The sequence below is a fragment of the Chelonoidis abingdonii genome, chromosome 1 (genome assembly GCF_003597395.2).
Source record: "Chelonoidis abingdonii isolate Lonesome George chromosome 1, CheloAbing_2.0, whole genome shotgun sequence".
In the NCBI taxonomy this organism is placed as follows: domain Eukaryota; kingdom Metazoa; phylum Chordata; order Testudines; family Testudinidae; genus Chelonoidis; species Chelonoidis abingdonii.
In genome coordinates this window covers 164,812,668-164,824,582 of record NC_133769.1, presented here as the reverse complement: position 1 = coordinate 164,824,582, position 11,915 = coordinate 164,812,668, and the positions used below count along the sequence as shown (strand labels likewise).

The window sequence follows — 11,915 nt, the reverse complement described above, 5'->3', positions numbered from 1 at the left end:
CATGGACGCACAACGCCGAATTACTGTGCCCAGTGTGGCCGCATGAAATCGAATTTATAATATCAGTTTTATAAAACCAATTTTAGCTAATTCGATATTATCCCGTAGTGTAGACGTGGCCTCCCAGTCAGAGAGCAATGCAGAGCTGCAACTGTCAGAAGAGTGCTCTCTGGTGTCTGTAGAGCAGAAATGCTCTTTAAAATAAATTGCAGGTGGAGGTTTTGGAAAACTTCCCTCTGTTGGCAGTTAAAACCACAGTCCTATCACCAGTGCTGGAAAATTACTGGCAGATCACCATACCGTTTTCTAGGCTACTGCTCAAGAGATCCATGACAAAGATGGGAAGCTTCCATTCTATACAAGAGGCTCTAACATGGAGTGACCAAATGAAATCTCCTATAAGCAGGAAGTGAAGAGATCTATTTCTCCAGCAGTTTGGTTCTTAGCTCCTTGTGGGGCCAGGAAGATCACTGAAGAGGGAAGGAGAATAAAGGAATGGGACAAACAGATTATCATGCTCCTAGGAAATATGCACTAGGGAAATAAATTATTCTCCTAGGCTAAACAGTATTTTCATAGTAGACACTGCAAGATCAAAAATACAGAGCAGAAGCTAAGGCAGTTCTGTTCAGGGTACCACAGGACAATGGTTTTTAACCTTTTTTCATTTGCAAACCCCTAAACAATGTCAAATGGCATTGCGGACACCTTTGGAAATCTTTGACATAGTCTGTGGACCCCCAGGAATCTGCTGACCACAGGTTGAAAACCACTGCCATAGGAGACGCTTAATGTCCAAAAGATACCAAAAGACATCTGTATACAAATACAGACTGTTCACAGAATTCTGCAAGTAAGCCACAAGTAAAATCTTTCTGTCTGAGAAAGGAAAACAACAGAGTTACCTGAATCCTGAGAGCAGCTGAAACCAGTGTCCCCTGTGCTGCTGCTCTGTCCTAAAGGCCGTCCACCTGCCATGAGAGCTGTGAGATGGGGAGATAGTCCCAAATCTGCAAAACAGTTTAATCATCACTGAGTTGTGCTCTGCATGATAGATCTATTGTAATGATAGCATCTTCAAATAACCACCACATCCGAGTGCCCAATTCCACCCTCCAGCTTTCCCAACTTTCCCTTTTCCCTATTTTTCCTGTGACAAGACAACAAAAACCACCCTCCAGACCCAGCTGCCAAACCACCTGGATTTCCCATCTTGAAATATCAAGTCACTAGCTGCCACATGCTCCTGAATTCTTTCCACACGGCAAGCCTGCTGTCTACCTCTCCCCAGCAATTTGCAAGTATGTGCAGTGTATCAGGAGAGCTAATTATATTTAGAAATATATGCACTCAGGGCTAGAAAAACTTATCAGACAACCTCTAGCCAAAGGATTAAATCTAATAGCCAGAAATAGCTATAAAAGACAAGTGTACTGATGGGATAATAACTAGTGAGGGTTGGCTAATGAGCTAGTTTTCATCTTCTTTGCAACCCTCAGATGCTAGAAAGGGGGAAAACACTGGGATTCTTACTAAGGCACAGTCTTAGGATCCTGCTCGGGGGCTCCACATTTTCTATCAGCATCTGGCTAGCAGAGGTCTGACAAATTGGAAGCTGCCCAGCCTACTCTTGCAGCTGGAAGGAGAAAGAAGCTTTCTGTCTTTTCTTCCCAGCTATTCTTCCAATCCTTCCAGGGCCCATCTGTGAGAGCTACCTGGCTTCTGCAATGGGAATGGAGGTTTCTAATGCCCTCACCTTCCTTCCATGTTTTGCATTCTCTTTCCCCACTAATAATTCCAGAGCCTGCCTCTACATTTAGTTCTCCCAAGCAGTACCATGAAAGTGGAGAATTCAAAGAGTGCTGAATTAGCAATCATGAAAATGACCATAATCTTGCTAATTTCACAGTGCTACAACATGGCAAAACTCTGAGTAGCAGTAGAGGCACTGGTGGTGCCTGTCTGCAGACTCAAGAGGACACTATTGCACTGGAATGGTTTCATTACATTTACATGGTTTTCTTCACAACCAGAAGGACTAGGAACTTAATTGAAACAAACAAACAAACAAACACTCACATTTTTTGAAGTCACTAGAAAAAACTGCCACTGGTGAGACACATGGATTTTTCAACCTCTGTACCTAGTTGACATATATCAGAACACTTAGTCCTAAGGAGTGGAGGGTTATTGCCAATGAGAGGGAGATGATGGACTTGCCCTAGCTAGAGAATTTAAAGGCTGGTGCCTAACATCCATAAACTCTTATTAGGCCAGGTCCAAAGCCCATTGAAATTAATGGAAAGATTCCCATTGATTTTGATGGACTTTGGATCAGGCCCGTCATCAGGAGAGGGAATGTTCTGCCTTTTTCTAAGCTGAATACAAATTTTACACTTGCAAAGAGTAATAAAATTTGTGTATCAAGAGCACATTTGCCTACCCTGCTATATCAAGCAAACATGACTGCTTGCCAGCAAAGACAGATTGGTCTAGCAGACTTCCCAGAACATAGAATACTTTTAACACTACGAAGCATTGGCAATTAGAGAAAAAAGAACAAGAGTACTTGTAAAAGCAGCAAAGAGTCCTGTAGCACTTTAGAGACTAACAAATTTATTTGACCATGAGCTTTTGTGGGCTACAGCCCACTTCATCGGATTGAGAGTGGTCCTAGGACTCTGAAAGATTTTCTCTGAGATTTTGATAACAAAATTATTTTGTTGAGAAATGGAGTATATTATTATTTACCACCAACACCAGACTTGGTGTTGTTCGCTATACAAAAATAAAAACAGTCCCTGTACAATATAATGTACAATCTAAAAGGAAGACCAGAAAAAGGATGTGATGGACTGGTAAACCTAGAGATGGAGATCACAATTTTTGTGGGTTTTTTAAATTATAAACTTACTGCTTGGAGCCTGGTGGAAGAAGATTTTTAAAGGGACTATCACTAATTTAAAACTTCCACTTATGTCTGTACATGTTTTACCTTATATTGTTACAAGGAACACCTAAGATTATGACAACCAAATGATATTAAAGAAAAAATATTTTCTTTATATGTTTGTTTGTTCACTCCTTGCATTTGTCAGCAGTTTGTGTCTAGTCAGTTTCCCCTGCATGGTTGGTCAGTTTTATACTGCTTGCCTGCATTGCCCTTTCATACAGCAGGTGGTGTTTTTCCTTTCTCTCATTCTCAAAAACAGACAGAATCATTTTAACTTTTCAAAATATTTTGACCTCAGGCCTAGACCAGGCCTAGAAAAGTTTAGCCCAATAGGTAAAAGTTTGGGATGTTATAATCAACTGAATACATAGTCTTAGAATGGGAAGTTTGAAGCAATGTTAACTATAGCTATTGTTACAGCTCCAGCTAAAATGACAACTTTAGCTAAGAAAAAGGCAATACCACTTGGCAAATATGTTTATATTAAGCTGAAAACATTTATACATTGCTCCTGAAAAACATACTGGGCCTGATTCTCCATTCTATGGCACTGGTTTTATACCAGTGTAACTCCACTGAAGTCAACAGAGGGTATATCCAGACTACCCGCCGTATCGGCAGGTAGTGATCGATTTTTCAGGGATTGATATATCACGTCTCATCTAGATGTGATATATCGATCCCCAAACATGCTTCCGTCGACTCTGGAACTGCACTGGAGCGAACGGCAGTAGCAAAGTCGACACGGGGAGCCGCGGACGTTGATCCCGCGCCGTGAGGACCCAAGGTAAATCGATCTAAGATACTTCGACTTCAGCTACACTATTCACGTAGCTGAAGTTGCATATCTTAGATCGATACCCCTCCGCCCCAGTGTAGACCAGCCCAGAGTTACACCACCATAAAACCAGGCAATGGAATGGAGAATCAGACACACTTATTATATATAGTACATATAAGAATGCTCAGATTTGGATAATTTGACATTTTTGGGTGAGGGGGAGGGGAAATCATAGCAGGGGAGAAAGGAAATTATTTTTATTGGCCCCAGGGTTAAATCTTCTCTGTCAGAGACAATTTAGCTGCATCAAGAAAGGGAGGTGAATTTCCATCAAAGGCAGGGAACTCATCACAACTTTCCTGCAGATGGGAGATATAATTTGAAAACTGGTCCCTTGAGAGCTCTCACAAGCACATCATTAGTGAGTATTTGTACAGCCCTTGGAAGATGCCACATTAATGCAGATACTAAGTATCACCCTCAAGGGAAGAATATTTTTTTATCTGTGTTTGTTACCTGTGATCCTATTGGAAATGCTGAATAATCTGGCTGTCCTATGACGCTGAACAAATGACTCCCGGTAATACCGGTCCCCAAAACACATTCCTAATAGTTCTTTGCGCACTGTTTTATTCCAGAGTCCATAAATCAGTGGATGGCAAATGGCACTTGAAAAAGATAACCATGTTGCTAATGTCTCCAGAGCAGGAGAAATGCTATTTTTCCCCCAAAGTGCTTCTGACGTAATTACTACCATGTAGGGCCCCCATGTGATCACAAAAGCACCAATGACAACCAAGATGGTTATGAAAGCTTTGCACTGATTGGCTGAGTAGACAACCCCTTGGAAAGCATTCCTTCGACTGCCCGAAGAGGAGGTGGAGGTGCTAGAGTTCTTTCTCCCATTCCTCTGAGTGTCCTCCTCTACAATGACCACGCTACCGCAGTGAATCTTGCGCGCTTTAATCCTAGCGACGCGAAATATGAATCCGTAGCAGATCATCATAACCACGAAGGGCAGCAAAGCGCACCAGATTTGCCAAAAGGCTGTGTAGCCTGCCTCCTTATGCCACGCAGCCACACACATCCATTTGAATTGATCGAACTCCAAGGAAGACCAGCCAAAGAGAGGAGGAAGGCAGCCAATGAGGGAGTGTAGCCACACGTAAACAAGGGCTACAACTGCTCTGTTTCCTGTGATCTTCATTGGATACACCATTGGATACAAGACAGCATAGTACCTGGGAAACACAAAAGGAGACACTAGTAGTATCAGAGAAAACTACAGTAAGCAAAGAACTAGGTTTACTGATTAAGATCCAACTCCCATAGGAGTCCAGGGAACGACTTCCTCACTTCCGCTCCCCAAACCTCAAATGGGGTTAGAGGGACACTTAAAGAAAAAAATCATATTTCAAAAAATTATTTGCCGTCAAGAGCTCAAAAGTCAAGAAGTGCCCAAGATCAAGCTGCATATGCAGCCTTAATTCTGCCTACTGATCATAAAAACATGAAAGTGGCCATGCTGGGTCAAACCAATGGTCCACCTAGCGTTTTCCAGCAGTGGCCATTGCCAGATGCTCCAGACAGAATTAATCCTGGTGTGAATGCATTATTGTAATTATGTTTACAATTATACATGATTAAATACAGCTACTCAAATGCTATGTTATTATAGCATCAATTGATTTTAACAATCTTAGATGCATGTGCAGCATCTTGAAATATTAATTTAATTATATCTACCTTTCTATTTCACGATTTTAAATGTAATTGCAGGGAAAATGTATTATATTGGGAGGCAGTGTTGCCTGCTGGATAGAGCACTAGACAGAGAGTCAGGGGAACCAAGGTCTAGCTCTGCCACTGGCCTACTTGGTATCCTTGGGCATGTCACTTCACCTCTCTGTGTATCAGTTTCCCAATCTAGAAAATGGGGATAATGATACTAAGCTCTTTTGACTCCCTCCTGTGCTTCAAGATCTTCTGATGAAAAGTGCTATCCAAGAGCTAGGTATTATTAATCACTATCATTGCAGTGGTTTCCAACCTTTTCCATACCATACCCCACATTACAATAGAAAAAAGTTTGGAACCCATAAGTGCTGACTTTTGGTTTTGCCGGTGGGTGCGCCATCCTAGCTCCGCCCCCTTCTCCAAGGCCTTGCCCCTACCTCACCTCTTCCTGCCCCATCCCTCAGACCCCTTGAATGCCTTCTTCTTGCTGACCCTCTCCCGTAAATGCCTCCCACCTGCCGCTCAGTCCTTTCTGCCCCCTCCTGCCTTAAGGGCAAGTTGCCTGTGCTGGAAGGGTGTTCTGCCAGTTTTGAGGGGAGGCTATTTTCAGCATATTTATACACTTTCATTCTAGTTATTGAAAGTGCATCCATCATTGGTATCTCCCCTTCTTGATGTTTCCCAGTTCTTGCTCTCCACCTGTGTCCCTTTTCCCATCTCTCTCTCTCTCTGCTCCCTACCTCCAGGTGGCTCTGTTTAGCACCCACTCCCACCCACGCACTCAAAGCAGCTCTGTCTCCCTCTAGCCCCCCCACCCCCCCTGCGACCAACCCAGAAATTGCCTGCCCTAAGACAGAGAGAAATTTAATTCAACAGCCCAGCATAGAAATGGCCCATTCATTCATCCTGCTGTGTGGCTGCTGTGTCACACCAGCTCCTCCCAGTCCCCAGGGCTGCAGCCCACCCCCACTTTGAAGCTTGCTCACTGACTCCCTCACAAACTCTGCAACTTTTGTGGGAGGGGAACCACTGGTGGAACCATGACCAAAGGTGAGGGTGGGAGGGTTGCTTCCTCCACCGGGCTGCAGCAGCCCTGCAGACTGAAGCAAGATGAGCTCAGGTGTCCCAGGGTAAAGCAAGGCAGCTTCTCCTGACTTGAAGCCGATGGGGTGGTGTGGGGTGTGGATGCAAGAGAAGGAATTCTCTGGGAGCTGCAGAGGGTGTGTGTAGATCCAGGGGAAGGAAATCAATCCTTCCTGACATGGGGAGGAGGGGATGCCGATCTAGGGGGGTGGGGCGAGGGAGGAAGTTTATCTCTGGGAGGAAGAGCCCCTCAGGCAGGCTTGATCTGGGCAGCAGGGGGGAAGGGACAGTTTTGAGCTGGGCAAGTGTTACTTTGCCAGGCATGAGAGCCGGCCATGGAGAAGAGCCCACAGGGAGGATGTGGCTGGAAGTACCAGTGGTGTGTTGCCCCCTCCTTTCCTTCCACACACAGGGGAAGGAATGCGGAGCCCCAGGACCTGGGTCAGAACCATAGGGTTTGGGAGCTCCCAGAGCCCACATAGGAGGGGTCCGGGCACAGGCAGGGTCTGGGCTGGGGGAAGCTGCTCATTTGCACCAGGGGCTGGGGCTGCAGTGAATCCCCTCTCACCTTTGGCCACTGGCTGGACAGGTGGGGGAGGAATAGGATGGGGTGAGCTGCTGGCCCCAGCCCAAGTTCACTCATCAGACACAAGGGCAAACTTTTCTTAAAGGAGTCATGTCCTTTTGTTTGTCCCCCTGCCCAGCACTAAGGGGGTCCGCAGCTGGTTTCTCCTGGCTGGGGGGAGGGGGCACAGGTTCTGAGGGAGACACCAGGGTGGGCTGAGAATGGCTAGCTCAGTCCTCAAGACCCCCCCTGGCCCTTACTCCCCCCAGTACCCCCTTGGGGCCAGCCGAGAAGTTGCCCGCCTGTCTCCCCTCAGCCCCCTGCTGAGAAGCTGCCCACCCCTCTGCACCTAGCCCAGAAGCTTCCATGCCCTGGCTGCTTGTCCCCTCCCAGCCCAGCTCCCTCTGCCCTGAAAATTAAAAGGACTCACACATCTGCCTGCAGTGGGTGGTGGGAGCTTCAGCAGCGGCAGGGGAAAGAGCTGATAGGTGGGGACTTCACGCCAAACAGCTGATTGGCTGCAGCCAGCCGAAGAGCTGATGAGGGCTGCTGAGCATGCTAAATAGCTGATTGGTAGTTGCCAACAGCTGATCTCCCTGGTGGGTGCTAAGCACCTACTAATTTTTTTTCCAGCCCCGGAGCACCCATGGAGTCAGCGCCTATGCTGGAACCCCCCACCATCCATCTAGCCCAAAAGAAAAGGAGGGAGATCATGACTCCCAGGTTGAGAACCCATGTTATATTGTATTGTTTGAAAATAGTATGTAATTGTGTTCATGCAACCCTAACTCTGACTTTTCATTGCTTTACCATTGGAACTGTCACATTATCTTACCAAAACTTTTTAGATTGATTTATAGATTCCAAGGCCAGAAGGGGCCATTGTGTTCATCTACTCTGACTTCCTCTAGAACTTCCCCCAAATGAATTCCTAGAGCAGATATTTTAGAAAAAACAGCTAGTCTTGATTTTAAAATAGTCAGTGATGGAGAATCCACCACAACCTTGGTAACTTGTTCCAATGGTTAATTACTCTCACTGTTCGAATTTTACACTTTATTTCCAGCTTGAATTTGTCTAACTTCAACTTTCAGCCATTGGATCATGTTATACTTTTCTCTGCTAGATTGAAGAGTCCATTATTAAATACATGTTCCCCAGGTAGATCCTTATAGATTGTAATCAAATCATCCCTTAACCTTCTCTTTGTTAAACTAAATAGAGTGAGCTCTTTGAGCATGTTTTCTAATCCTTTAGTTATTCTTGTGCTCTTCTCTGAATCCTCTCCAATTTATCAACATCCATTTTGAATTGTGGGCACCAGAACTGGACACAGTATTCCACAGCGGTCACACCAGTGCCAAATACAGAGGTAAAATAACCACTCTACTCCTATTTGAGATTCCCGTGTGTGCATTGAAGGATTATATTAGCCCTTCTGGCTACAGCGTTGCCCTGGGAGCTCACATTCAGCTGATTTTCCATCACAACTCCCAATCTTTTTCAGAGTCACTGCTTCCCAGGATCAAGTACCCCATCCTATAAGTATGGCCTAGATTCTTTGTTCCTAGATGTATATATTTACACTTAGCTGTATTAAAACACATATTGTTTATGCCCAGTTTGGAATTAATCATTGATATTCACAACAGAAAGAGGAGCTTACCGATCTATAGCAATGAGACCAAGAGTTAACATGCTGGCCGAGCTGATCAGCATATAGAGCAAGGCAGAAAAGTTGCACCAAACTACTCCAAAGATCCATTCCCGCCTGATGGAGCTGGTGACGACAAAAGGAAGCACCAGGACAGACAGAAGGAAGTTGGACAGTGTCAGACTGAACACAAACTTGTTACTCAGCGTAAGGAGGTAAGACTTCCGATAGAGGGTGACGACAATCACCAAATTGCCCAAGCAGATGAAAATAGCAATGACGATAATAGCAATTGACTCGGTGACTCTGACTGCCCCGTCTTCCTGCGCTGTGAGGTTTCTCAGGCCCTTCCCATTGCTGAGGGAGGAGTTGATGCTCATTGTCAGAGCGCACGTTGACAGAGCAGACAGTACATGCTGGTCAGCTGGAACAAGAAGAAAAACACATGAAAACATTCACCCAAACAATATCATATTTTCCATATCTACATATCTTTTATCTCCAGGCCCTTTACCAACATTAATCAAGCTTCACAACACCCATAGGAGGCACATAACCATTTTTAGATGGGGAAACTGAGGCCCAGAGCAGGACCTGACTTTCCCAAGGTCACACACAAGTCAATGGCAGAGCCAAGCACAGAGCCCAAGAACAGGGCTGACTGGAAAACAGGGGAGAAATTCTGAAAACATTTCATTTAATATTTTCCAGGAGTGGAAGGGGGGCATTATTTCAAACTTTTGACCAGCCCTACCCATGGGTTCTAACTCCCAGTCATCTATGCCAAAAAGCTCTTAGGAAAAGAAACAATAATGGAGTAATAAATGGTCTTTGTTGATCCCTCTTTATGCAGGTGACAGTTTGTGGTATTTTACTCTGTCTGTGGAGCACTTGCTGGTGTCTCACAGAGAGTTTGCTAGTCACATGGCACGGGCTCCTCCTCATTTGCAGCTGCTAAATCACATTTAAAAAAAACAATCTAATAATAATTCAGTAAAACATTCTCCTAATATCACTTTTGCAATGACTGTGGTTGCCACAGGAATGTTCTTGTATTGCCAGTGAGCCGGGGGAGGTGGTCCTCTGTGTGACTGTCAATGGGAAATGTGTCCAAGAGGCAATTCCTTTGTTAAGATCTCATCTACAGTATGAAAACATTTGAGAGCCCTTGACCTAAGGCTTTATCACTTCTCCCAGATGACCAATACCATCTCCCCCTCAGGTGCCAAAAATATTGTTCCTGGTTCCCCTGAGAGCCACTGTGACCTCCCCTTATCGTCTCCGGCGGAGGTATTCCTTACTACTAACCCTTCATTCCAGAGGGCCTGCACCAACTCCTCTGGGTGCCTGATTAGTGGCATTTCCACAGCCGGCTGCCTCATGAGGCTGTTGATAGCACCCTCTGACCTCAAAAGTAACACTCCTAGTTAATCACCTGGCATGAGCATTGGTGCTCCCACTACTGGAGAAGATTTTTCTCTTTCCACAGCCCTGGAAAGGGAATTGGATTAACCTAATTTGTAGCCCTCTCATTGCTCTGTCAGTGAAGCCACACACATACTGAATCCCAAAATCCAGACCAAGAATTGAAAAAATAAAAAGGGAATGTCAAAAAACGATTGGTTTCAAATTTATGCAAACTTGGTGTTAGCATTTCTTGGGGACTGGTGACTCGCAGGGGTTGGGTTTGGTTGGGACTCTGGCCATCCACCCTTCCCAGTTGGGCACAAATATCCAGAAAGTGTCCTACATCTCTGAGGTAGTTAAGAGTTTAAAGGGGCACTGCCAACCTAAAAATCACATTTTTCCAAATTTTCTTCCATGTGTTCCTAAGAACCCTTAATTTACTGACATTAAAAGAATTTTTAAAATCTCATTTACTTTTCACCACCTGAGAAGCTGATTGTTTACTGTTTGCATTTCATTTGGCACAGACCATGAACATTTTGCATAAGATCCTGGCTGCTTTCGGCTACAACTCTATTGGTATAAAGCAGCCAAAAGCCAGCTTCCCTGGCTACTCAGGAAGGATCTCTCCTATGTAGGAGGATCCTTGGGTGCCACAGAGACATGGATGTGGTTTGAGCAGGAGTGTCCTGGCATCTCAGCAACCCTAGCTGTTGTAAGGGTCCCTTTGTGCTTTTGGTAGCTAGCACAAATCAGAACAGCCTCCAGGCAACGCTAATTTATGCCAGAATGCTGGAATGATGAAGAACAACTCCAGGATCTGAGAAGTCCAATGGTAGATTAAAGTCACCTTTGCACATTCCCTCTTCAGCTGTGCAGAGCAGTCATCTGCCACAAACAAGGATTTTATCCTTTCTTTTTTGTTTATTACAAAGACAAGGTGGCTGAGGTAACATCTTTTATTGGACCAACTTCTGATGGTGAGAGAGACGAGCTTTTGAGACACACAACACACCTTGTTTCTCTAATATCCTGCAAACAACACAGCTATAACTACACTGCATACAACAATTATTATTGTCATTTCACTTTCAGGTGCTCAAGCACTAGCACAATACTGCAATGGTTGAATTGCTAGCACTTGAAGAGGATATTTAAAACCTAACAAAAATCCATTTTCACTAGTTTTAAATGCCACAAAACCCTAAACTGATTTTAAAAAATATACACCCTATATTGTTTGGTTCTAAACTACCCCAGAGAAATAAAATAACCATCCTTTTAAATGTAACAAGAATATCTAACTAATAAATTAATCATGCAGAAGAATTTTAATTTGTAAAAGCGTTTTAAACATCATGGTAGTGTGAATGAATTATATTGTAAAAATAAGGCTGGATTACAGAAACGCTGTATGTTCCTTTAAGCAGAAATAAGGAATGTTGAAATATAGGGCTTGGCTACACTGGAGAGTTGCAGCGCTGGTGGTGGGTTTACAGCGCTGCAACTTACTCACCGTCCACACTTACAAGGCACATACAGCGCTGCATCTCCTTGGCTGCAGCGCTGGCTGTACTCCTGCTCTGCCTGGGGTATAAGGATAGCCGCGCTGGTGATGCAGCACTGCTCCGCAGGTGTGACCACCAAAAGCGCTGTAATTGGCCTCTGAGGTATTCGGAGGTATCCCAGAATGCCTGTTCAGCCACTCTGCTGTTTTGTTGTGAACTCTGGGCTC

The 11,915-nt window shown here is 44.6% G+C and overlaps 1 protein-coding gene across 1 annotated transcript in view; it reads right to left on the bottom strand.

Moving 5' to 3' along the window:
• The window catches only part of GPR161 (G protein-coupled receptor 161), a 21,640-nt gene extending 9,835 nt beyond the window's left edge, over positions 1-11,805 (bottom strand). Inside the window, exons 1-4 of the mRNA XM_032783079.2 lie at positions 11,697-11,805; positions 8,786-9,197; positions 4,251-4,975; positions 906-1,010 (exon numbers count right to left, since the gene is read on the bottom strand). Of these exons, the coding sequence (XP_032638970.2) occupies positions 906-1,010; positions 4,251-4,975; positions 8,786-9,197; positions 11,697-11,730 (1,276 nt within the window). The 5' untranslated portion in view covers positions 11,731-11,805. The remainder of the gene's footprint in view (positions 1-905; positions 1,011-4,250; positions 4,976-8,785; positions 9,198-11,696) is intronic.
• Positions 11,806-11,915: the final 110 nt, after the last annotated feature.